Raw genomic sequence first — 27,040 nt, 5'->3', positions numbered from 1 at the left:
ATACAGCAGGGATTGAAGGGGACCATCGAGGAGAGGAAGCTGGACAAATGAAACCAACAGCAGTTTCTGCTGAAAAAATGTGTCTCCCCCTCAGCCTCATCACACCCTTCTCAGGCCGCCCTCTCATTTGGTTTCCCACGTTCCACGGATGGATGTATCACCTCTGTGCAACACATCAATTCATCATTGATCACCCCACCTCCTCAGGACCCTAAGACTGCAAGGAAAGGAGAGGCAGCTATCTGGTCTGTTAGTCCCACATTCATTTACTGGATGTCTTCTGAATACAGAGCTGGTCACTGAATTACAGGACACCAGGGTTGGCAGAGCCCTGATAAATCATCTGGTCTGACCCTCGTGCTACACAGATGGCAGCACTTACAAGGAGAGGTTAAGTGACTGGCTTAAGGTCACACAGAGGCGCTAAGGCCCGAATTCAGATCACCTGTCAGCGGTTCATTGTGCTTTCCACTCCACCCTGTTGCCGGGGGAGGGTGAAGATGATGGATTAGCGTATGTGAGCATAAAACAGTGGAAAACACACACATTTCCCTAAGTGCTACAAATTAGTAAGAACCCCGGGAAAAAGGCAGACACAAGGGATTTTTTTAGAAAGTAAAATTGAAAAGCATGGGGGTAAACTCTTGCTTGTAAATGGTGATCACATTAGGAATATGTGGGGAAAATGTTTTGGGGAAGGCGTCTTTATTTTCTTCCTTCCCTGCTACATTTGTTCTCTAATCCATGCTCTCATCAGCAACACTATTCTCATGCCATTTTTCTTTTCCCTGACATATTTATCACCTTATTTTCATATTATACTATAAACCTTGGTATATACAAGTTTTTAAAGCAGTCATTTTAATGCAAGATAACACACCAAGCTTTGAGGCCCCCAGTAAAATTGACTAAGGACATCTGGCATTAAAACGCTTACGTTTCCTCTCTAGTAAAACCTGCCATCCATTGGCTGTCTATAAAAAGTAACACAGGAATGAAAATGGGCTGGCATTTTGAAACCAAAAATACTCCCCAAAATCGCACTTTTCTTATTTCAATTCAAAAACTTCAAGATAGATCACCTGACATTGAGAGGTGATATTTGGAGCAATTGCTTATTTTTATCTAATTGAGTTTGATTACATACAAGTCCCAGTTAACTCATCTACTAATTTTTCCTGACAGGAATAGAAGGTAGTACTAAATGGGTAATTGGAATTAAATTCTAAAACACAAATGTTGTAGGTTCTTATGAAAATAAAGCATTTTTATTTATTTCTCTTGACAACTCAAAAATAAATATTCTAGTCTCTTTGATAGAACAAACTTGGTTAAAATGAAACCTCTGAAGGCGCTGGAGACCCCGTGGGTGTTGTCAGGTATGGATAGTTTTTCTTTTCAGGAGGGTGAGTAAGCTGTGACCGCATCTTCTGAGCAATAGGCACCAAAGGTTATGATGGTTTCCACTTCCATTGCCCCTTCCAAACCCACTGGTCCTTTGTAGGAGGCATGATACCCATCCTGCCCTCAGTGATTCTTGGTCAAAAGGCTACCTATTTAAGATGTGTGTATAAATTTAAGATTATGCACGCTTTTTCTTTTGATTGTTTATTATCAATATCTGTATATCTGTTTCAGTGACAAACCTATTCATATCTGAAATAAGAGTGATTTATTACCGCCAAATAAAAGACTGAGACTGGTGTCAACATGAGCCCTCAATTTCTACCCTAAGTAAAATAATAGAACAGGTTGGGGAAAGTCATCTAGGTGCTCAGCTGACTGATGGGGGCCATCTCTCTTCCCACCCATTCTTCCTCATTGCCTGGTGGGTTTTTCCATTACCAGTGCAGGGGCCTAAGGTTATTTGGAGAAAAGAGAAGATACAACCTAAAGCACCAAGTTCTCTAGGTGTCTAACCTATAGGTGGATAGGTTGTAGCACAGGGTGGAGTCCCTCAAACAAATGCTCTAATAGTCAGGGTTGAAAGCAGATCCAACCTTCTTGATTTACAGATGAGGAAACTGATAATCAGAGAGGTGAAGGCCTAGCCCAAGGCCACACAGCTTGTTAGTGGCTAAGTTAACACTCACACCCATCTCTCCTATTTTCCAGACAAATAAATACTCTTTAGTGCAAATGCCATCTAGTTACAAGTGTTTTTTAATCTGTCCTTTCCTTCAGGAAGCCACAGATTTCTTAAATGGCATCTGGATTGCTTCAGTTTTTTTTCATTTACATTTGCATTAGGGAAGAGAACAAATCTGTGCTCAAGAACATGTTGGTAATATTTGTGGCATAAAATTAAGCACATGGCATGACTTCCTTTCTGGATTCAGAACATTAACTGCACTTACCCATACTGGACAACACCCATCAGTGGACCGGCAGGGCCAATGTCAAGAGCTTGGGCAACACCAGCCAGGAGCTGCTTCTGGATTCGGAATCGCCGTTTGCCAATGCTGGTGCTCCCATCAATTAAAAACGACAAGTCAATTTTGCAGTCTGCGGAATGGAAAAAGACTATGATTCTCATGATCTCTCACTGCATTTACCTGGGCATCCTCTTGTTCCTCCTTCTCCATCAGAGCCCCCTGAGAAATGAAAAGAAATGGAAAAAAAGGTAGTAAGATGCAGGGTATATTTATTTACATCCCACAGGGGTTTCCCTGAGCACCAGGGTCTCGGACACTTGGGCTAGTCCTTATTTCCATAACCGTTTAAAACTCTACGTATCTGCCACAATTACGGGTTTCAGAAGCAGCGACGTCCTAGCCAAGCTTGGGAAGGCTGTCAATGGTTTCCTAGGCTCAGATCTTCTAAGTGCAGACTCCCCGTTGTGAGAATTCATCAAGACTGAATCTCAAGAGTGTGTGACTTTTTGCTCTCACCCTAACATTTTAGAAACAAGTGTTGGATTGTTATAAGGTGTGAGAGATCTGCAAGACCAGCACTGAGGGAGGGCGGGCATTATAGAATAAGAAATTGATATCCATATTCTCCTTCATTTCCCTGGGCAAGGCAACCAAAGAAATTATCCACATATATGTATAGGATGTCAGTCCTTGTTTGTAGCTATCTTAGAGTTTTTTCTTTCTTTCTTTTAGTTGTGATGAAGACTAGGATAGTTATTCTGGCTTAGGATCTCTGGATCTCTGTGGATCACTATGAAGGTTATAAGAGAGGTAAAGGAACTAGTGAAAACCCACACAGGTTAATGGAAATTAGTGTTTTCTTTGCTGTAGACAGGAATGATATCATCTCAGTATGATAAAAATGACTATTCAATGCTGATAAGAGGTTCTTATTGGGAGCTATAGATCCCTTTGATTAGTAAAAAGTGAAAATAAATTATTTAACAGTTGCAGTTTAGAAGACAAAAATGTTTCAAAACAGATCTCCATACAGAGGGGGAAAAAAAAGAAGGCCGGGCGTGGTGGCTCATGCCTGTAATCCCAGCACTTTGGGAGGCCAAGGTGGGCGGATCACAAAGTCAGGAGATCAAGACCATCCCGGCTAACATGGTGAAACCCCATCTCTACTAAAAATACAAAAAATTAGCCGGGTGTGGTGGCGGGTGCCTGTAGTCCCAGTTACTCGGGAAGCCGAGGCAGGAGAATGGTGTGAACCCGGGGCGTGGAGCTTGCAGTGAGCCAAGATCGCGCCACTGCACTCCAGCCTGGGAGACAGAGCAAGACTCCGTCTCAAAAGAAAAAAAAAAAAGAGAGTAAAGTTGGAAATTTCTAGGCTGCTGTATCCAAGAGGACACTGGGGCACTGCCCATCGGGGGTGGGGAGCAGCGGCCAGACAGGCCTGCACCTCTCTGATCTGCACACAACCACCCACATTCTCTACTGTGCATTGTTGCCATGGGGCTGGAGGAGAAGCTCTGTAGGTGGAGAGGGTTGTTGCTACTTTAACAAAATCGTTTTAAAGAGCAAAGCAATAAATGAACGTGAGTTGACAAAGTTTTGAGCAGAAGAATTGATGAGAAATATTTATTGCTGAGTGCTACAGCAGAACTGTGATTATGAGAAAAGTTATACCTGAGAATGTGTTTTATTATCTTGCAGTGTTGCATGGCAATCAAAACCAGGGAAGTAGGAGACGAGAGGGACCCGTCTGGGACTGGCTGACTTCGCTCCATCTAGAATCAGGGCACCTGTTTGTACCTTGGCTCAGTAGCAAATCTCAAAAGAAAAGCTTTTACCTCCTGTCGGCCTGCCTGTGCAGTGCCTACCAATTCATCCTTTGCAGTTGGCTTCCCTTGTCCTTTGCTGCCCCCAAACTGCCTATACCCAAGCATGATCTTGAGATGAAGAATGAAAGAGGCAAATAAAGTCCAGAAGCAGAGTTTAAAGATGCCACCAAAACCTGGGGTAAAGCAAAGGAGAAGCAGCATGTGATTCTCATATGCAGCTTGTCATATTGTTGATTCCCAAGGAAGGCCAACTCATTTTTTTTCTGGCTGGGCTTGCAGTGTGAATTGTTGCCAGCAGGTGGCAGTGGAGTTCTTTAGGGCTTGCCGCCCACTAGCACCTACAGTTTGCTAGACTCTCAGGCTCCACCCAAACCTATAGAGTCAAGGCTGCATTTTAACAAGATCCCCAGGTGATTCCTGTGCACAGTAAAGTTGCAGAAGTACTCCTGAGGTGGGGTTTCCCTTCCAGATGTCAGTAGATTAGTTCAATATGCCTTTTGGAATAAAGTATTTTTGGGGAACAACTGTTAATGAGAATAAGGGAATTTTCTTTTTACATGAATAAAGTACATGGATATTGTAGCATCTATTTTGATTCCTCACAGGCAGTTTTTCCTCATTTCTTACATCTTGAATTGTGTTCAGGATTAACACATTCATCTCATAGTTAGGTCTTAAGAAGGTGAGCTGTTTCTCTATTGCTTAATTCTCTTTACTCACTAGCCTGATGGCTGATACCAGGGTTATCTTTGCTCCTCTTTTAAATAACAATGGTTTCAGCTCAGGGCATGTTTTGACTGAGACCCATGGGCTTTCTTATATGGAGATGAAAACATTCTGATCTGAAGATGCCAACATCAATGCTAACAGGTAGAATTGGGTTATGCAATGTTCAGTGTGAGCAATTTATTATGGCTACAGAAGAGGTCACAGGTTGAAAGTCAAGGAAGAGAAAGATATAGGATCTATGGGAATCAATCTACCCATTTATTTAATTGCTCTAGTTTCCTTCAACATGGTACAATTTTACAGATTAATGCTTTGTGTTGTCCAATACATCAAGCCAGTGTTTCTTAACTCTGGATACATATCAGAGTCATGTACATATCAGGGTTGCTAATGCAGCTTCAACAAATGAAGACTCCTGGGATTCACTCTGGACAGTGCTTCTCAAGGGTAAATGTGCAAAGGAATCAATCACTGTAGAACCAGCAGGTCTGGGGTGGAGTCTGAGATTCTGTGTTTCTAACAAGCTCCCTAGTGATGCTGATGCTGCTGGTCTCCAGACCACACTTTGGGTAGCAAGGTCTAGGGAGAACCTGATACAGTAGGATGAGGCAGGAAGGTGGGCATCTCTAATAATGTCTTCAGGTGATTCTCATATGCAGCAAGGTTGAGCCTCACTGTCCATTGGTGGCTGACTAGTAGTGACTTTCTAGAGGAATTTGCAGGTGCTTTCCTTCTATACCTTGTAGGCTACTACTATACCGTTCTCATTTTCCTTATTTTTCTCTGGTTCTTCCTTTCTGATTTCCTCAGGTGGTTTATCGTCCACCTAGTGTGGTTCTTCAGGCTTACGTCTTGTGGTTCTTCAGGCTTACGTCTTGTGTTTCTTCTTACTTTACTCTATCTCCCTAAGTCACATTTTCTGTTCTCATAGCCTCGGTTTTGAACCATAGCTCATTGTCTTACAACTCTAAATTTCTGATTGGGCTGTTCCTTCTGAATCTCAGATCTGGGTAGTCTTCTCTCTACCAGATCAAATGTCTTGAAGAAGATGATAGACATAAACCTGCTCCATCCCCGGTGTTCCTCACTGTAGTACCATTTACCTAGTTGCTCAGCTCATCTTTAACTTCTCCCTCTCTCAAACCTCTGCCTTCAATCCTATAGATTCTTCCTTCTCTGTATCTCTTGAATATGCCCATTTATCTTCATTTCCACTTCCAACTCCGAGCTCTGGCCACCATCATTTGCACTAGACAGTTGCCCCTGCCAACCTGCCCATCTCCTCCTTTCATCCTTCCTTGTCTTTCTGTTCCATCCCATTCTTCACCCTGTTGCCATAGTGATATTAAAACATCTTGATCCTCTCCCCCTCATGCACATAGACAGTTTATATCCTTCAAAAGCTTCCTTTTCCCCTTAGAACAAGGTGTCAAAAGAGAGGAGATAAATAGATCCATGGTAGGAGAGAGGCAGGTTTGAGTGGGAGTCAGTGGGAAGAGAGGAGAGAGCAGTTCAAATGTCAAAGACACCGTGGGTTTCTAGTTGTCAATTAACTTACTTGGATCTCCCAGGGGTACTGGCTCCAAAGACTGTGTGCTCAATTCTTCTTTTGGAACACGTCCTGGAAAGAGCAGTAAAACTTTTGGTGACTTACAAGGACAGGAAGCAGCTGGCCTTACCCCAGGGAAGGGGACATAATGGATATTCACACCCAGCTTGGGGGCTTGGCTTAAAACTAACTGTGCTTTTCTTTACATTACCCCCATCCTGAGAAAATAATAAATTAATATTTACTTACAGCCTATCAAAAACATAGTACTCTGCTGAGGGATTTGAAATAGGAGACTTGAGTTCTGCTCTCGTTAATTTATTATTTATTCTGAGCCTTAGTTTTGTTATCTGAAAGCGTTAAGCACTTTGCCATTGTAAATTATGCCTCTGTAAAATTCTGAAAATCTTGAGCCACAGAATGTGTCTTCCTCGAATAAACCTCCACCGTGTCAAGATCATGTAGGTCTTCAGTCAACATTTGGTGACTGAGACAAAGAACGAAGATGAGTAAGGCGCAAGGAGGACAATCTAATGAGGACTGGATGTGGACTGGAGAAAGACAGTTTATTTAAGAGCAACTCAAATAAGAGGGCTTAAAATGCAACTCCTCCCTCCTAGCTGTTTGAGACCAGAAGTAGAAATGCAAAAAGGTTTCATGCTGTCAGAAGCTGTGCATATGGGTTGCATTTCAGCCTTGGGGAAGGGGGTTTCTTTAGAGCCATTTACATGTGAGCCAAATTCATAAATATACCATTTAAAGAAATAAAGACAACAAAAGCGAATTTTTTCAGGCTTGGTAAGACAAATGGGCTTCCCAGGAAGAGCGCGCTTGCAGCACCGGAAGTGAGCCTCCCCGTTTTTAGGATGCCCGGAAGTTCCGGGATTCCCGGGGGCTGGAGGAAGATGCGGGGGTCATCGCTCGCGCTTGGCTGCAGTGAGCCGTCTACTAGCTTGTTATTTTTTCCAGTTTGCAAAGCACATGATTTCATCCTTCCATTAAAGGTCAGCTAGCTCATCTCACTTCCTCACATCATTTTAAACATTCACTTTGGGTGTCTAACAGCATTTCTCAGCCAGGATCCTGTCGCGGAAACGCCCCAACGCGCTGCGTTGGAGGAAGGGGAGAAGTACAAGTCCAGAGGCGGAGTCCTCTCTTTCACCTCCTTCTTCCCCTACCAGTACAATCTTCCCTCCTACGAAGAGCTGGAAGGTCTCGTTTGTTGGAGTTTCGAATATTTAATGCAGTAGGCAGCGAACAACACCCATTCTTGTGAAGGGAAAACCTGAAAGCCCTTTTGCAAAGGAGGAAGTGGAGTTGGAGAAAGTTAAAGTGTGCTGCCAGATGGAGTGAGGATCCAAACCCATTTTGAGGGTGGGAAACTAGCTCCCTTCTAGCTTTTTGTCTTCACGTTTCCTCTCTCCCTTTTGTTATCCAGTATTGCTCCTTACCCCAGACCTCCCTAGGGAAGGAGTTTCAGTGTGCCCTTTGCAAGACCCTTAAGTCAGAGGCGGGAGCCATTAGAAATCCTAGGCTAGCGGAGCTCAGTCACTCTGCCAGCTAGATTATTAGACTCTTAGTTCTGTTATGCTATGCATCTTGATCCAGGCATGACTGAGAGGTTGGGCTGTATAATTACCTTCATCTAAAAGGACCGATCCAGGTTTCCATGAGTCCATCTCTCCTGATTTTCAAAATTGAAAAGAAGCAAAACTTGTTACTTAAACCAAACCAGTAGAAACTCTCGAGTGAATTGCCGGGATGATAAGGTTTCCCCATTGTGTCCGAAAATTAAAGAAAGGAACAGAGGGCCAGAATTTTGGATGAAGCAACCTGAAATCTGTATGATTTTTTAAAATCTGAAGCTCTTAAGGTCAAAGTCATAAACATCTTTACCAGTTTCTTTTTCATTATGCACCAAGAATCTTGGAATAATGGGAATCCTCGGATTCAAAAGGAACTAAAAGTTCATCCATTCCAAACCATCTCCCAACCTGTTTTTACAACATCCCTGGCCTGCGAGTGGCTGGCTAGTGCTTGAATACCTCCAGAGAGAGAGGATTCAGTATGTATTCAACCAAAGGAGTAGATTCCTTCTTGCACTATTGAGACTGAATCTTTTGTCCTAAATCCTTTCCCATCTATCCATACGTCCACACTTACTAAGCACTCACTATGTGCCTAATATCGTTCTAGGTACATTTGTCCCACCTGTTTGAATTCCGTTGGAACTACACAGAACAAATATGGCCCTTTCAGGGAATAGGCAATCCGCTTATTTACTGAGATTCTGCTTCTCGGTGTGTGACTCAAACAGAATAAAGGAAAGTAGCACCTGGACCTCTATGCAGTAAGATGTTTAATGGCCTTCATCACAAACTGGTGCTGATGAAGTAGAAGGGGTGGAGGGGAGGGGGAGAGTCTTACCCAATAATCTCTGATCTTTTTTGGAAAATCATGGCTGAGAGGGGCTCAGGGGCAGCACAAATGTGTCAGGAAGCCTTATAACACAGAAATGGCTGTTTCCATTTCTTTCTGCTTCTCTCCCTCCTTTCCTCTCTTTTCCATGTCTCCCCTCCCTTCCTCCCTCCTTCCCTCCATCCCTCCCTCCTTCTGTATCTTAGATCAGAAAGTTGAGAGCATGATCAGCTTTTTATTTCTTAAAGGCTATCAGCTTTTCTGCCAGCTGAAATTACTAACACACTGAAAAAAGGTGATATTTTTCTTTATGTGATGAAGATGCCAGGCAGTTTTGAAAGGCAATCTGTTCTCACACATTCTGGTTTAATGGTGAGACCTGAATTTAATCTAGTTCAGTCATTAACCAGGTGTGTGACCTTGAGCTAATCACAAACCCTTTGTGAGCCTTAGTTTCTTTGTAAGTAATATAAGCAGATTGGGCAGGATAGTCTCCACATTCAAAATATCTATGAAATGCTTAAACATTCTGATCAAGAACGTTCTGCTTCTTTAGCCTTATTACTTTATCGCCACCTACTGGTGAAAATATGCACTTTACCCTTTTCCTAAAAAAAGGTGCTGCAGGCTTCTTTCAGTTTTGCCCAAGGCTTGCTTTCTTTTCTTTTTTCCGATGCACTCTTGAATGTCAGGAAAATTAGGATCCTGGTGCTCTACTACTTTATCAGGAGATAAACAGTCCCCCAACATCAGGGATTTCCAAGCCTCTTGCTCCTGTCTTAGAAGCCTGTCCTTATATTAATGCCACTTTCAGTTAGTTTGGGACAAGTTTGAACCAAATTACATTCATCCAAAAGCCAAAGGCTGAAAAATATTTGGACAGCTGAGACTTGGTGTTTTTTGGACTCAGTAGTAATGAGAAGTAAATTTGTGAGAACATTTGTATTCTGGCGTCAAGGAGGAACAGGGTGGTATCAAGAAAAAAGACGTCAGAAGCCCATCCTGGGTCTGCCGGAGACCAACTGGGAGCCTGGGGAGCTCACTTACCTTCTTTCCGGTTCGCCTCCAGTTTTTTCCAGTGTAGGGTCGTCATAAAGACTTTCCCTGCACTGTCACATGGAGGAGACTCGAAGGAGGTAAATGTGTATAAAATCACTCTGAAAAGTGTAAGTCACTCTTAGAAAAGCAGGGAATTATTTTTGTGTTTTTGTGACAATTCTTGCTTGGTCATCTCATAGATACAGTCATGTCTAAAAGGAGTGTTGGTTCTAATACTGCATGTTCTCACTTACAAGTGGGAGCTGAATGATGAGACACATGGTGGGGAACAGCACATGCTGGGGGCCTGTTGGAGGGTTGGGAGGGAGGGAGAGCATCAGGAAGAATAACTAAAGGATACTGGGTTTAATACCTAGGTGATGGGATGATCTGTATAGCAAACCACCATGGCACACATTTACTTATGTAACAAACCTGCATATTTGGCACATGTACCCCTGAACTTCAGATGCAAGTTGGAAATTTAAAAAAAAAAAGGTGTATTAGTTCTGAATGATTTCTGGGGTAAAAATATAGAAGCCATTGGTGTTTATGGAGAGCTTGCTTAGTGTCAGGCATTGACTGAGCACTTTCTATGTGTTAAGTCACAATCATCCAGTGACTTAGCTGCAGCTATGATCCCATTTTACAGGTAAGGACACTCACACACAGGGAGCGGCAGAACAGAACTTTAAGCCCAGGCAGGCAGGCTCCAAAGCCTACCCTTAACCACCATCTGTTTATCACACACGAGGAGGAGTCATCTTCGCTTCAGCATCTCAGGGTACTTGGTTAGGCCACTGAAGAGCTGGGCCTGGCCCAGCCACCTGCAACTCATGCTAATGTAGTCAAGTCTTCAAAAGGGCCCAGAACCATCCCTGCTCCTAAGACTGTGGTATAATCTTGGTGCTGGTTCCAGCTCCTTCTGTTCCCTGTACATCTAGAAGTCACCAACACAGGACCCAAGCAGGGGCTGCAAACATGGTCCTTCGGGCTCTCAAATTTTGTAAGACAGAAGCCCAAGTGGCTCTTCAGCTCCCTGCTTTCTTCCCAGTGACTCCCCTGGGGTGTAGTTTTTAGGAGGAAGTGGCTCTGACAGGCAGCAGGCATCTGGACCAGCAGAATCTCTGGCTTCCCTTCTCTTCACCTGGCTTCATGTCCCAAGAGCTGCACATCCGCTGGAGAGCAGATTCTTGCTGTACTGAAGTGGGGGGCACTAAGAGGGTGGGGTGTTGCAGCTGTGCGCAGGGTGTTGCCATGCTGGTAGCGCATTGCACAAGGACTCTCAGAGAAGGCTGAGGACAGTCTGGGGTCCTGGGCGTAAGCCAGCATGTCAACAAAGCATCGACAGTCCCAGGTTTATAAATGGGCTACCATCCAAGGCTCGGTGCGGGGTATTTTTTGGGAGACCTGGCAGCCTTTTCTCTTGGAAACAACATTAACTCTATTGTTAGGTTTCCAGACCAGTGAAGCTTCTTTGACTCAAACATAGCTCCTGGTACGAAGCCAACCAGTGTAAGGATGGTTCCGAGGAAAAGCCACCGGGTTTTAACTTGAATTATCAGGAGCCCATCACCCTCACCTCCTCCATACAGCAGGAGTAGACTGCCCCAACTCCCAGAACCCTGGTAGGAGGGGTAAAGGCTGGCAGTGGGAGACCCAGTGCTTACGAGGCAGTGGCATTGCTGATGACTCTGAAGCGGGAGAGTGTGGGACCTGTGAAGGCAAAAGCCCCAGCAGCGTAATTCTAGAATTTGAAAATATTTGATTCATGTTTGCAGTTCTAATGTACAGCATAGTATCTGACATATAGTATGCTCAATAAATATTTTTAAAAATTAAATAACAGGTCCCCTTCCTGAGAGCTTCAGCTTAACTGCAGGAGGAGGGGTACATGAATTTCTATCTGTGGCTGAAGGCACCGTGGGAGAGGGTGGCAGGCATCACTCATGGGTCGTACACCTGGTGTCCTGTAGAAAGGGGGATGACAACATCATCAGGTCCACATGTAGCTGCTTGTGTCTGGGTTGATCTAAACACAAAGGAGGTGTTTAGTGCAGACCGCAGGATTCGGTTGCCCCACATGATATGTTTTTATCAGTAACGGGAATGGAGACAGGTGGCATGTTTATCCATTTTTCAGATGACACAAAGATTACAAGGATGTTAACACATTAAATGACAGAACTAATACTCAGGAAGACTGCAGCCGACTAAACGAAGGAAGGATTTAATAGAGATAGGTGATTTTTCCAATGTGGGCTTCAAAAGCTCGATTGTACCTAGGCAGGATTGAGGTGATCTGTTTCTACGTAGGTATATGATAAAAAGTCCTGATCATGAGGTCAGGAGATCGAGACCATCCTGGCTAACACAGTGAAACCCCATCTCTACCAAATATAAAAAAAAATTAGCTGGGCATGGTGGTGGGTGCCTGTAGTCCCAGCTACTTAGGAGGCTGAAGCAGGAGAATGGTGTGAACTTGGGAAGTGGAGCTTGCAGTGAGCCGAGATTGTGCCACTGCACTCCAGCCTGGGCTTTAGGTATTGCAAGCTCAGTAGGAGATGAGCCAATGATGAGACAAGGCTTACTCCAAATGGAACTTGGGATGTTTTAGTGGAAGCAGAGTATTTAGGACTACAGAGGCAATTGCCTGGCACACTACCCAGGCAACATTGTGTTTGGGGTGCCCTGGTGTATGAATTATTAATAGTCTACAGCATAGTTAGAGGGTGTACTGTCAAGTCATGGAAAGACCTATTGGAGGGATTAAAGAAATATCCTGGAAAAGATGAGATATAAAAAAAGACATGAAGTCTGGCTTCATGTATTTGAAAGGCCCTCTAATTTGAGACACTCTCAAAGGTTCTCAGCCTTTTTATGTTCTAAAAAATTGTCAAAGACCCTCAGTTGGTATGAGTTATAGCTATTAATTTTTATCATTTAGAAATTACAACTATGCATTTTCTCATTTGAAACGGAATACTAACTGGCAATTTATTCAACTATTAATTTACTTTATTTTCACTTATTTTATTTTATTATTTCATTTTTTTTTTTTTGAGACGGAGTCTCCCTCTGGCCTAGGCTGGAGTGCAGTGGTACCATCGCAGCTTACTGCATCCTCTGCCTCCCAGGTTTAAGTAATTCTCCTGCCTCAGCCTCCTGAGTAACTGGGATTACAGGCACACATCACTGGCTAATTTTTGTATTTTTAGTAGAGGCAGGGTCTCACCATGTGGACCAAACTAGTCTTGAACTCTTGACCTCAAATGATCCACCCGCCTTGGCCTCCCAAAGTGCCGGGATTACAGGCGTGAACCACCGCACCCTGCCTAACTATTAATTTACTTCAAAGTGACAATATAATTATTATATTTTAACATAAGTGTTAATTTTTACTGAAAAATAACTGTTTTCTAAAACCAAGGGTTTGGTGAGAAGAGTGGCAAATGTCTCCAATGTCTATCATAATAGAAGATAGCTGGAGTCTGTTATCAGCTCCTGCAGTCAGTTGTGATATGTTGTTTTTGTTGAAATATGTGGAGAAAATCTGTCCTCACAATGACATGTAGTCAGAGAAGGGAAGATGTCACGGGATCTCTGAAAGCAGGGTCTTTGGACCACACTTTGAGAACCACTGCCTTAGACAAATTAGTAACGAGGAACTGAAGTTCTGGATAGTTACGTCTAACAGTTTCACCCACCAAATGAAGGGGCTGGGAATTCCCTACTACGTGAAGTATAGGGTAAAGGCCTCTGTCTGGCACACCATAAGTGATTCATTTTTAGGTGAGAAGTTAGACCAGATGTACCTTATACAATTCTTTCCAATTCCATAATCTGACAATTTTATAGCTGAGGAACTGGGCAGCTTGCCTTGTATACATGACTGCATCTGAGATGAGAGCTGGCCGAAGGATATCTAAGAACTCCAAATGTTCCTACATGCCTTTACTCAGGGTGTGCAAATGGCTTCCTCCCCCTGCAGGAGCCATAATGGGGCTTCCTAACTAGTCTAGGTCTGAGCACCTAGAGGGTGTTGCGGGAGTCCTTTAAGTCAGGAAGACTCCGAGAGTTCATGGGAGGCTCTGAGGCACTCAGAGCAAAGTTGCAGGGATGATGGTGAAGAGAGAAGCAGCAGAAATTGGGTAGGATTTGAAGGTAAAAAGGAAGCTAGGAACATCCGTGTGGGTCAAGACAGAGTGGCATTATTGGGAGCATAAAGGAGAATGGAGGAGAAACAGAGAATCCCAGAGCTGTAGAACTGGAGGACGGTAAACTCAGAAAAAGGGAATGAGGCCAAACGCATTCAGCAGAATACAGCCTTGAAACAAACCCAACATTGTCAGGCAGTAAAAAATCGAAGATGCAAATCAGGTAATGTGCCTCCTTGCCAACCATCCCCCATGCCATATCCCAACCACGTGCTGTGTTTGGGTATTCGTGCTTTATCCTGGAGGCCAGTCTGAGGATGGGCCTGGTAGGTGCAGAGTGGTGCAGAGACTGCTTAGTGGGGGAATCTCTTGAGGGGACACAAAGTAATGACAGCCCTTGGGTGTCTTTGTTGACAAAGATCTTCTCTTTGACGCACTGAGAACGGATCAATCAAAGAGACGTTTTCTTAAGGTTAAATATCTCAGCATGCCCCCAAAGTCTGGTGACCTGAAGTTGAGCTGCAGAGGCCAAGAGCAAGTGTGTGGGGGAAGTCTTCCTGTTTGCAAAGTGCCACAGAGCAAATTCCCAGGGAGCAGGGATGGTAAGCAGTGGGCAACTTACCCAGGCCGTCATCCGCTCTAACAGGTTTCTGGAAGGCAGCTCCTGAAGGATCTTGCCTTTGGATACCTGAGGGGATTACACAGGGTCAGCTGATGTACACACAGTCAGCAGGCTGCTTTCTTTCCTTATTTTGCCCCCTGGTGAAAATTACCTTAGTTCAGAGTTTCCTTGGAAGTCAGCCGAGCTCTCTGTGCCTGGCTGTACTTTTGGGGGTTGCAGAGGAGGCAAAAATCTTGGCCAAGGGGACAGGAGGAAACAGTGCCCCATGACTTCGCCTCCTGAAGAGTCCCACGAGTCTGTGGAGGCGTAAGATGGCCTTGGAGTCCTTGCCCTGGCCAGTGTTCTGATTCTCAAGCCTTTTTGTCCAGGAAAACAGCATGTGCATTGGCAAAGGTGCAATTGTGAAGCTCATAGAAGCTGCTCGCCCTGACCAGAGGAGCCCATGGGGCCCTTGTTCCTATCCAGTAGCAAGTAAAACAGAACCTACAGTTTCTAAGAACACGTGGAGAGTGGACGAGTATCCCCCAGCAGGGGGAAGACCTGAACACCCCGCCGATTGTCGGTCCTTCTGGTCCTAGTGCCCTGTGGCTTCAGAGGGAATGGTATACTTCCACCAAGTGTATCAGCTCATAGACCGGGCCGTGAGTAGAGTTTGTGGAAACCATCAAACCCTGCTAGATTTTCCTTTCTAATCTCTGCAGGCCTTTACAGTGCTGCAGAGAAGAGAATTTGCTGGATTCCTAGTTCTGCAGCCAAACCATTAAGAGGCATACAGAAATGAAGACAGCCAGGGGCATTTCAGAATTCATAGGTAAACTCCGGGGTGGAGGCAGGTGGGAGAGAATGTATTTCTATCCCCAGTGGCATAGAATTACTCAGGCAAAAAAGAGGAAAAAAAAGGCTCTTGCCTGGGAGATGATACAAATTTCCCTCAGTGTTTTACCGTAGTTTCTCAAAAATAAGTCCCAGAGAGTGTCCCTTTTCAGGTCTGTAAGAGCCCAGTTACTGAATCCTGAGACATTCCTTTCACAACCTCTACAGAATCACCTCAAGGGAACGGAGAGTGGGTCAGGGCTTTGCTTACTTAACCACTTCCTTACATGTTTTCTTATAATTTGGACCCTTGAGCTATATCTTCTGTTGACCTAAGTGGTTTAATAGTCCTTGTCCAAATCTAAATTAAATGGCAAAGATGTGGAGAGGAACCCCATGTAAACAAGCTTAACTTTCATCAGTGGCTGGAAAGGGAGTTTAGAGTCTTACCTGGATCAGCTCCAGGCCTGTTTTGGCTGCTTGTGTAGGTGGTAGTGGACCAGAGATCTGTAAGAACATTTGACTGGTCAGAGCATGAATTTTATTTTATTTTAATTAATTAACTTATTTTTGAGTCAGAGTCTCGCTGTATGCCCAGAGCTGGAGTGCAGCAGCACATTCTTAGCTCACTGCAACCTCCGGGTTCAAGCGATTCTCCCACCTCAGCCTCCTGAGTTGCTGGGATTACCGGTGCGTACCACCAGGCTCGACTAATGTTTTGTATTTTTAGTAGAGATGGAGTTTTACCATGTTGGCCAGGCTGGTCTCAAACTCCTGACCTTGAGTGATCTGCCTGCCTCAGCCTCCCAAGGCATGAGCCACTGCGACCGGCCAATAAATTTTAACCTAACTGTTCTCATTCTTTCCATGATCCAACCTAGCAAAACATTACCAAGGTCGGAAACAAGGTGAAGCTCTATATTTTGGCAGTCTGAACCTGCCTTGGAAGAGGAATTCAAATAGAAAAAAAGAAAAAGAAAAAAGAGTATTTAACTTAAAACATGAACTAAAAACTACAGGCAATAATAACCTTTGTATTTCACAACTATCAAAGTATCTTTTGGTCAAATGCCATATTTCTTTACACTTCATTATTCTGACAATAATTCTCAACTGTGCCACTCATGGGGAGGTTGAAGTAATCCTTCAATGGAAATGTCACTTAACATTCAGCAATTTGCTTAAGCTGCGTTAACATGGTATTGATGCAAATAGCATTAGCTTTCCGTCATTTTTAGAGGTACACAATGGGTTATCCTTAATTACTCTGAGTGAAGGAAACACACTTCCACATTCATTATTTATTGAGCAATTTCTCTAAAGCAAGGTTTTAAAAGGGAGAAGGGAGATAAAGCATTCTGTTAAGAGAAATGCAAAGCCTTTGGAGGGAGAAGAGAGGCATGTAAAACCCAGCTGAGGGAAAGAACCAAATGTCAAGGAGGGGAAGAGCAAGAGAGCATGGAAAAAACTATCAATTTGTCTTAGAACCTGATCTATCCAAAACCAGCTTTTGATTCTTTTTGTCTTTGTTCCAGTTATTTGACACAAACTCAAAGTAGGTTTTTGTTTGTTTGTTTGTTTGTTTTTTATTTTTCAGTCAGGCTCTCACTCTGTCCTGCAGGCTGGGGTACAGTGGTGTGATCATAGCTCACTGCAGCCTTGAACTCCTAGGCTCAAGTGATCCTCCTGCCTCAGCCTCCTGAGTAGCTGAGACTACAAGTGCACATCACCATGCTCCGCTATGTTTTTGTTTTGTTTTGTTTTTTGTTTTTGAGACAGAGTTTTGCTCTTGTTGCCCAGGCTAGAGTGCAATGGCATGATCTCAGTTCCCCACAACCTCTGCCTTCCAGGTTCAAGTGATTCTCCTGCCTTAGCCTCCTGAGTAGCTGGGATTACAAGCATGTGCCACAACACCCAGCTAATTTTGTATTTTTAGTACAGATGGGTTTTCTCCTTGACAGTCAGGCTGGTCTTGAACTCCTGACCTCAGGTGATCTGCCTGCCTTCACCTCCCAAAGTGTTGGGATTACAGGTGTGAGCCACCAAAGTTGTTTCTTTTTTTTAAATTTTTGTAGAGACAGGGGTCTTGGTCTGTTGCCCAGGCTGGTATTGAACTCCTGGCCTCAAGTGACCCTCCTGCCTCGGCCTCCCAAAGTGTTGGAAATAGGGAGGCATGAACCACCACGCCCAGCCTCAAAGCAGCCTTATTTTCTGTTTAATTATACAGATAACATAGGCTTACTATAAAAATAAGATGATATACTATGCATAACAAGCAATCACCTTTTATCCTCTAGCCAGCAGTTACTGGTATACACTTCTGGCATACAGAGTTGTATCCCTTTTTCTGCGGGATGTACATGCTCTCGTGTACAACACACAGTTGCAAAAGTGAGACTGGTTCCCATGCTGTTTTGTAGGCTGCTTCTTTGACTGAATGACCTGCCCCAGGCCAATTCTCTCGTGGCACTAAGCACACATATTTCTCAACATTTTACTACCTGTATAGTAACTTCTTTAACCGTCCTTCTAGTGATAAACAATTAAATCATCTCCTTTAAAAAGTGATGAACAGCATCTGTGTTCATGCTTCTTCTCACCCTTGGTTGATAATTATGTTAGGGTATATTCCTGGAAGTGTGAATTCTGAGTCATTTCTCCACACTGTCACCCAAACTGTGTATTATCAATTTCCAATGAGAGTTGGTGAGAAATGATATTTTGTTGTTTAATTTGTACTTACTTGATTCCTGGTGAAGCCAAACTTTTTTTTTTTGGTAAAGTCTCACTCTATCACCCAGGCTGGAGTGCAGTGGCACGATCTCAGCTCACTGCAACCTCTGCTGCCCAGGTTCAAAGGTTTCTCCTGCCTCAGCCTCCTGAGTAGCCGGGATTATAGGCGCATGCCACCGCCTCTGGCTAATTTTTGTATTTTTAGTAGAGATGAGGTTTCACCATCTTGGCCAGACTGGTCTTGAACTCCTGACCTCGTGATCCGCCCGCCTCGGCCTCCCAAAGTGCTGGGATTACAGGCGTGAGTCACCGGGCCCGGCAAAGCCGAATATCTTTATAACAATTTTTTTATTGGCCATTTGTAGTTGTTCTACTGTGGCTTGCCTGGTTATGACCTTTCCCCATCTTTCTTTTGGAATATTTGTCTTTTTCTTACTATTTGTAAGACTGGATTTTAAGAAAAGCCTTCTCCAGATACCTTAAGGAAGATAAGCGTTCACTGGTGAGATAAGTGTTGGTAAGGGAAACTGTATGTGGAAGGAATGGGCAGTGACAGATGCTGGCCTCTCTTCCTGCCTCAAATTTCACTTTCTCCCCCTTAGCGGCCCTTGGTCAGAAGGTGGAGCCCAGGGTAGAAAGGTGAGGGATCACAGTCATCGCTATTCCCTGCCACTAGGCGGCGCTCTTCTCCCCTCCCTGGTCTACCCTTGTTTGTGGACAAGTTCAGTGCTAGCTCAGCTGAGGCAACCATGGCACGTCTTGAAATGAACTTGATTAAGAAAACAATGAAAGGCACAGCCACTCCACCTCCTTAACCTGTGGTAGATTCAGCCAGACCTATAGCTGAACCTGGAGGGATTTTCCGTCTTTTCCAGCACCCTTCCCTAAGCATATATAGAGATCTGGCTCTCCCAGCTTCCCCCTCTGTCCCCAGGGATGCCATTGTCCTTGGCCTTGCCCATGAAGAACAGCCTCCTTCCTGCACCTGTAAGCAGTCTCTATTGCTCTGGCTTTTGGCTTCCTTGCCCCCAGCCTTGACTCACTCCCTTCTGTCTTGTTGGTTTGCACATTCATGGGTCAGTTAAGAGGCCATGATGCGGGCTTGGTGAACAGCCCCACCTTCCATCTGCATCAGCTCCTCTGCATGGGCTGGGAGAGCCCCTGTCTCTTCCTGCTGTACTTTCCGCTCTCCCTTGAGCCCTCTCCAAGTTCCCATGTCCTGTCTCAGAGGCAGATCTTGATCCCATTGTGGAATACAAATGAGTTACAGACCCCAAACGCAGGTAGCTCCTGTTTTGGCTACATACTCTTCAGGTGTCCTAAGCTGAAGCGACTTGCTGCAGGGATCTCGATGGGATGTGTTCACTGATGTAGCCCAGATTTAGAGCAGTGCCTAACACATAGTGGGCATTCAATAAAACATTTGTTGAATGAATAAGTGAATTAGGTTTTGCTTGAACACCCTGTCCACAACCAGTTCTAGAACCTTGCGCCTACAGTCACATATATAAGAGGAAAAATCTTTAATAAGTGCAATAACAACAACTCACTTGTTTATCAAAGTATAAGGAGATTTGCTTTCTAATTTTCAGCCCATTTGAAGGAAAAACATGAGTTATCTAAATATTGTTTAATATAGTTGGGCTGAAATATCACAGCAAATATCTATAGCCATACATTAAGATAGGCATTCATGAAAGTCAGTTGGTTACTTAGTGCTGGAGAGGAGTGGTTAGGGGAAATGAAGAGTAACTGTTTATTGGCACGGGATTTCTTTTGGGGGATGAAAATGTTCTAGAATTGATGGTGGTGATGGTCACACAACCCTATGATTATACGACAAACCATTGAATTGTACTTTACATGAGTGAATTGTATGGTTTCTGGAAAGTATCTCATGAATACTTTTATTTTAAAAAGACATAAGCAATTAAATATTAATTTTCACTTCTTTTTAGGCCTTCAGAAACTCCTTTGAGTAGACAATACAGCTTTTAAAAGCTCTCCCCCTTCCCCAGTTTGGCTCCTATCCTAGCAATTGTGGTACATGCTGCATGGCCTGCTTGCTCGGGGTGTTTGTCTAGCAGTCTGTGGGTCAGCATGGAAGTGGGCGCTGGACAAGGATGAAGAAGGAACACTGATGGGCCGGGAGGCTGTTGTCCAAAGCTGCTGTTCCCAAGCCAGGAATAATTAAGCTTTGCCAGGTTAGGAGCCACTACTTCAAGTTTCTTAGGTTTTCCACAAGCAGAGCCCAACTTGCAACAGATTTCCAAGCTCCCAGCGTAGCCAAATAAATACACCACATGTTTAGTTATATGTGTTATGTAAGAATTTAAAGTCCTCTAAGGAGAAAACAGGAGCAAACAATTTACTCAGATACTCAAAAATCTTTGAAAGAATCAAGGCATCTGAAGTCAAGAGCCTGAAATTTTAGAAAGGAGAACTTCTGGCTACAGAACCCCTGTGAACCCTTCCATCCAGCATCCTTCCTGTTTCTCTTTTGCTATCAAGTATTGTCCACCTGTGTTAATATCCTGAGTTAAACAGGAACAGAATGGTGGAGGAGTGTTTGATATATTTCAGAAGTTCAAAAATTCTTTTTGCGGTATTCTTATTTTGGGACTTTGTATCATAGCTTCTTCAATGAGTCGTCCATAAAATGGCATAATAATAACTCCTATTTCAAAAAGTTATTGAGAAGATTAAATAAGATAATATATGCAGTATGTCTGGTACATGGAATACATGTACTACATGCATTCTGTTATTTATTATTTCTTCAAGAAGAAGTTGGCTGTACTGAGCACTTTCTAATTTTGCCACAGCAATCATGCCAAGATGTGATCTGCCTGGGCCTGGGGTGTTCATTTTTGGCAGGGATGCTCCCCTGCAAGGAAAAGGAGAGCCAGGCTGCTGGAGTTTGAATTCCAGCTCTGCCACTTCCCAGCTGTATAAGCTGAAACCGGTTTCCTCACTGCCTTACTCCTTGGTTTCCTCATCAATACAATGGATTATTCAAATTGGAAGTCATGAATCTACTTCCATAAATCACAGGGTTGTTATGGAGGATTCAATAGGCTAATATTTGTAAGGTGTTCAAAAAACGGTCTAGCACATTCAAAGTGCTGATTTGCATTTTCATTGATTTATTTATTGAAACAGAGTCTCTCTCTGTCACCCAGGGTGGAGTGCAGTGGTGCGATCTCAGCTCACTGCAACCTCCGCCTCCCAGGTTCAAGCGACTCTCCAGCCTCAGCCTCCCGAGTAGCTGGGACTATAGGTATGTGCCACCACACCTGGCTAATATTTGCATTTTTAGTAGAGATGGGGTTTCACCCTGTTAGCCAGGCTGGTCTTGAACTCCAGGCCTCAAGCTGCCTGCCTCAGCCTCCCAAAGTGCTGGGATTACAGGCGTAAGCCACTGCGCCCAGCCTGATTTGCATTTTTAAAATAAAAACATGGATAGGTAAGTAGCTGGCCTCTGCTTTGGGAGCAGGAAGGCAGGAAGGGTCATTCTATGTGGCAGTAGTGACCGGAAGCTGGAGGTGAACCTGAAAAGAACAAGTCCTAAGCACTTCCTCCTGGAAGGAAAAAGTGGCACCAGGTAGGAAATATTCAGAAAACATGGCTAGGACAATCGTGGAGCTCCAGCTGCAAAAGTTTTCACCCCCTTGCTAGAAAAGTTCTAGAAGTGAGATAGATGCTTATTAACTTAGGATGGTGTAGATATAAGTCTGTGCAGAAACAAGATCAGATGATCAGATGGGCTCTTTAGGCCCTATTTGATGTAGTATGAGATGAGGTCCATAAACTGGACCTTGATAAAACCTTCAGCATGATTTGAGCAATGGGTAAAAGTAGTAAGACAAAAAGCCATTAGAAAAGGAATAAAAATGTTAGCTATCTGACTTTTCCTAAAGGGATTCCTTTGGTTTTGTTTGCTTTTAATATTTGAAGACTTCCAAGTCTATACCATTTGTCACTTAAAAACCAATAACAACAACAACAACAAAAAACCCAACAATGTTTACATAGAAATCTACCATCCCTTCAACTGAGCTTTTGGAGAAATGAGGATTTTGCAATGGGAAAGTATTCTATCTCCAGAAGCGCGGTGACAGCAGTCCTATTTTTGAATCTATATCCTCCCTTAAATCTAGGAGGTGGACACAATCACATACCCCTGGCCCAGTTCTCCAGTGCTCCCCATTCACCCAGCCCGACAGATGCTCAGACAGAGCTGTTACTCTAAAAACCCAATTTCCCATTTCCCTAGCACAAAGCAACACGTGGTCTACCTACTGACCCATCTCCTGGCTCCTCTGGCCCACAGGCTCTGGTCTGGGGATGCTGGTGGTAGAAGCAGCAGAAGGGGATGGCCTTGGCAAGATGGTGGGGGTGGCCACAGCTACAGTGACAGCCAGAAGCTGCATCAGAGTGACCGACTGTGCAGTTGTCGCTGGAATGGGTGGCCTCTGATAGGCTTTTGTGGTGTCACCTGTAAGAAAATGGAATTATACCAGGCCTACAAAATAACCTGTAGGCTCTTATAGAACTAGAAATAAAATAAATGTTGACTGAACACTAGCTATGAGCACAGAGCTGTGCTAGCCATGGTGAAGTGTGAAACCCAGGTAACAGCCACATGCTTGCCTGAAAGAATGTATGCCCTCAGAGCAATCACTCAATCAACCAAAGATTCAATAGCAATAAAATAAATGACAGGTCAAAACTATAGCAACATAGAACATAGACAAGGCAGAACATGATTAATTGCTGAATTAATTTGCCTGGCACCACTAGCAATGGTTTATGTACATATTTTTTTGTTTTTGTTTTTTTGCTGTTTTGATTAGCATCGGCCTTGGAATAGAAGACAGAAGGTACATTTGGGGCTTTCACTATGACTTAGTCTTAGAGAATATGTTCTAGATGTTCTAATTTAGATTGGTTCTTGACTAAGTCAACTCCTCTGGGCCCCAGTTTTTCCTTGTCTGTAAAATAGGATAACAAAATTAACTGGATGGTAAGGATCATCCAGATTCTACATTTTTTTTCTTTTTTGAGATGGAATCTTGCTCTGTCACCCAGGCTGGAGTGCAGTGGCACAATCATAGCTCACTGCAGCCTCGAACTTCTAGGGTACAGTGATCCTACAGTAATCTCCCAAGTAGCTGGCACTACAGGTGCAAGCCACCATACCCGGCTAATTTTTAAGGTTTTTTTTTTTTTTTTTTTTTTTTTTTTAGAGAAAGTGTCTTCCTGTGTTGCCTAGACTGGTCTTGAACCCCTGGCCTCAAACAATTCTTCTGTCTCAGCCTCCCAAAGCTCTGGGATTACAGGTGCAAGCCACTGTGCTCGGCCTAGATTCTACTTTCAAATGGTGCTCTTCATCCATGTGTGATTATTTAGATTGCTTCTCTCCTTTTAAACACCGCTGTAGTTGACTCCCTATAAAGCAAGTCTCAGTTTGTTAGTGCTCTGAGAATATCTCTGAAGGTTTAGAGCAAGGGGACAAGTGGCTGCCCACTGGGCATTGGAGTTTGTCTTGAGAACTGTGGGTTCTCAGGGAGACACACAATGGCCCCCAAAGTAAACAGCTCCTCAGTCCTCGGAAGGAACAACCCACTGTTGCTTGTGCCTGCAGGGCCCCACTGGGGCATGCCACCTTCTGTCCCTGTGCACCTGTATCAGCTGCTAGGGCTGCTGTAACAAACTACCACAAACTGGGTGGCTTAAAATGACAGAAATTTATTCTCTGGAGGCCCAAGTCAGACATCAGCATCACTGGGTCAAACTCAAGGTGTCAGCAACACTGAGCTTTCTCAGGAGGCTATAGGGTAGACTCTGTGTCTTGCCTCTTCTGGTTTCTGCTGACTGCTGGCATTCCTTGGCTTGTGGCCATGCTACTTTAGTTTTCAAGGCCAGCATCCTCCGTTGTTTCTCTGCTCCGTCTTCACATGACGTCTGATATGGTTTGGCTCTGTGTCCCCACCCAAATTTCATCTCAAATTGTAATCCCCATAATCCCCACCTGTCAAGGGAGGAACGAGGTGGGAGGTGATTGGATTGTGGGGGCAGTGTCCCTCATGCTGTTTTCGTGATAGTGAGTTCTCACAAGCTCTGATGGTTTTATAAGGCAGTTTCTCTCTCTCTCTCTCTCTCTCTCTTTCTCTCTCTTTCTCTCTCTCTCTCGCCGCTGCCATGTAAGACGTATCTGCTTCCCCTTCTGCCATGATTGTACGTTTCCTGAGGCTTCCTCAGCCATGTGGAATTGTAAGCCAACTGAACCTGCTTTGTTTGTAAATTACCCAGTCTTGGATACTGTCTTCATAGCAGTGTGAGAACAAGCTAATACAACCTCCTCCTCTATGGATGTGAAATAATCTCCCTCTGCCTTCCTTTTACAAAGATGCCAGTGATTGCATTTAGAGCGCACCTGGGGAATCCAGAATAGCCACCCCACCACCATCTCAGGATCCTTAATCACAGTAGCAAAGCCTCCCCACATTTTTTCTATAAAAGGAAACATGCAATGGTTCCAGGGATTAGGACATGGATATCTTTTCCAGGGCATTTTTCAGCTTACCACAGCATCCTAGCTCTGTCCTTAACTCTGCTTAGGGTTGATACATTTTTGTTACACAGCACAGCAGAACAAGGAGATAACATCTGAAATAAGAAGGTGCTTCTCTCTCGGTGGGAACCATCCACCTTCCCCTTTGACATTGTACAACATCCAGGAAAATAGTGCCAGAATCATAGTCCTGGACAAGCGGTGCAGACAAATGTGTGGTGGGGTGTTTAGACCCACCGCCAGCACCAGCACCTGCTCATTTCCCCACCCTGATTCTGCTGTCTTCTGCAGGAATCACAGCACTGACTTAAGAGAGCAGGTCAGCCAATGGTAGTCCTGGAATCGGGTTGGAATTCAGTCATTCGGTCTGCTCTTGCAGGCACTAGCTGGTCAAGGTAGGAAGCCGATCTTTCAATTGCCTTGTTTCTTGCTAAGTTGGTCACCTTTAAATCTGCCCGTAGCTTGTGCCAGACAAATCACTAAAGAGCTGGCAGCATCCTCCTTCAAGCCATCCTCAGGCAAAACTGAATCTGCCTGATTTATGATATTTCCATTATTTTAAAGAGTTTGAGCTTTCATAACAAGTACTAGGGAAGTTTCTAATTTCTCCAAAGTACTTCTCTGTCTTACCCTCTGGTAAATGCTACCAGGCATTAATGCCTCTTTAGGGAGATGGAGGCCCAGGTTTGACCTGCTTCATCTAGGGAAAAGCCGTTTAACAAATCCACTTGTATATTTTATGAAATAGGGTGTAATTAATAATTCGGAAAGAAACATATATAAACTGAAAATCTATTTTACTTGTAAATTATTCATGAAGTTGCAATGTACTAAAAATAAAACTTCTACTTGCAAATAGTGAACACTTTTTGCCACCTAAAACTTATTATATATTGAAAATCTGAATTATCTTTTTGTCACACCATTGGCTAATCCCAAGGCTGCTGACTATCTCAGTTTGCCTTTGCTAAAATTGATTTGCTAGAGAAAGGCTCAAGATCCTGAGGGCAGTCTTTGTACCACTTGCTCATAATGCAGATGCTTTCAAGTGGTCATAAATTCAACTAACAGCCATGGGCTTCCACAGGCTTCTGTGGGCTGTTGTTTTTGCCTGCTCTCCTTTATGGATTAGAACTGTCTTTAAGAGGGAAGATACACGCCTGTAACCCCAGCACTTTGGGAGGCTGAGGTGGGTGGATCACCTGAGGTCAGGAGTTTGAGACCAGCCTGACCAGGAGAAACCCTGTCTCTACTAAAAATAGAAAGTTAGCCGGAGGTGGTGGCACATGCCTGTAATCCCAGCTACTCCAGAGGCTGAGACGGTAGAATGGCTTGAACCCGGGAGGCGGAGGTTGCGGTGAGCTGAGATCGTGCCATTGCACTCCAGCCTGAGCAACAAGAGCGAAACTCCATCTCAAAATAAATAAATAAATAAATAAATAAATAAATATTAAAAGGAAGATAGAGAAAAATTATTCCTCCTATCCTAATTGCTCCCAATTCCTCACTGAACATAATGCTCTTGATTTGATCCAAGGTGCATTCTTCATGGAACCAAGTTCTTTTTGAGCCTTTCGGAAAAAAACTAGTAAAATAGTTTCTTTGTGCAATCTCAGCTACATGGAGGGTTGATCTCTTTTCAAAGATTTTTATGGGAAAGCATTTCAAAACTTCTCTTAAACGCTACACATATTCCTCATTTGGGCGTGGTTGGAAGAGCTCCAGGCAGCCACCTTCTCAAACGTAGCAGGCAGTGCCACATAGCTCCCCACACCTGGCTCATCATTAGAACCACACTGGAGGTGTTAAAATGCAGGTTCCAGGGCCCTGATCGCAGAGATTCTGACTCACTGGACCCAGAGTGGGCCGTGGAATTCTGATTTGCGAACCACAGCGAGGGACTCAGCCGACAGCCAGGGAAGGCAGGAGGGGTTTTTCCCACGCTAGCTTCAGCAGCCTCTAACAAAGATTTACTTTCCCTTCTCTTGCTGTGATACTAGGAATGTGCCTTCCTAGTTTTTTTATAAACTTCTACAAACCAACGCTTACCTGGTTTTATTTAGCTCAAGGCTCTAGCCAAAAAGCAACTGCCTGCCTAATGGTTGCTAAATGCCAGGGCAGTGGGGGCGCGGTGGTGGTGGGAACAGCATTTAAATCTCAGGGAATGCCTGTTCTCAGTGTGAGTTGTACAGGGCAAATCAAA

General features: G+C 44.0%; 1 protein-coding gene across 2 annotated transcripts in view; it reads right to left on the bottom strand.

Annotated features, from left to right (window-relative positions):
- VIT (vitrin) overlaps window positions 1-27,040 on the bottom strand; it is a 127,885-nt gene that overhangs the window by 27,202 nt on the left and 73,643 nt on the right. Inside the window, exons 7-12 of one of the 2 annotated variants that reach the window (XM_017871286.1) lie at window positions 22,567-22,758; window positions 15,978-16,034; window positions 14,715-14,780; window positions 8,119-8,163; window positions 6,489-6,551; window positions 2,358-2,505 (exon numbers count right to left, since the gene is read on the bottom strand). In XM_017871286.1, coding sequence (XP_017726775.1) covers window positions 2,358-2,505; window positions 6,489-6,551; window positions 8,119-8,163; window positions 14,715-14,780; window positions 15,978-16,034; window positions 22,567-22,758 — 571 coding nt within the window. The remainder of the gene's footprint in view (window positions 1-2,357; window positions 2,506-6,488; window positions 6,552-8,118; window positions 8,164-14,714; window positions 14,781-15,977; window positions 16,035-22,566; window positions 22,759-27,040) is intronic. The other variant, XM_017871287.1, reaches the window with a different exon arrangement.

This window comes from Rhinopithecus bieti, unplaced genomic scaffold, assembly GCF_001698545.2.
Source record: "Rhinopithecus bieti isolate Rb0 unplaced genomic scaffold, ASM169854v2 scaffold_6547, whole genome shotgun sequence".
Lineage (NCBI taxonomy): Eukaryota > Metazoa > Chordata > Mammalia > Primates > Cercopithecidae > Rhinopithecus > Rhinopithecus bieti.
This window is presented reverse-complemented; position numbering and strand designations above follow the sequence as displayed.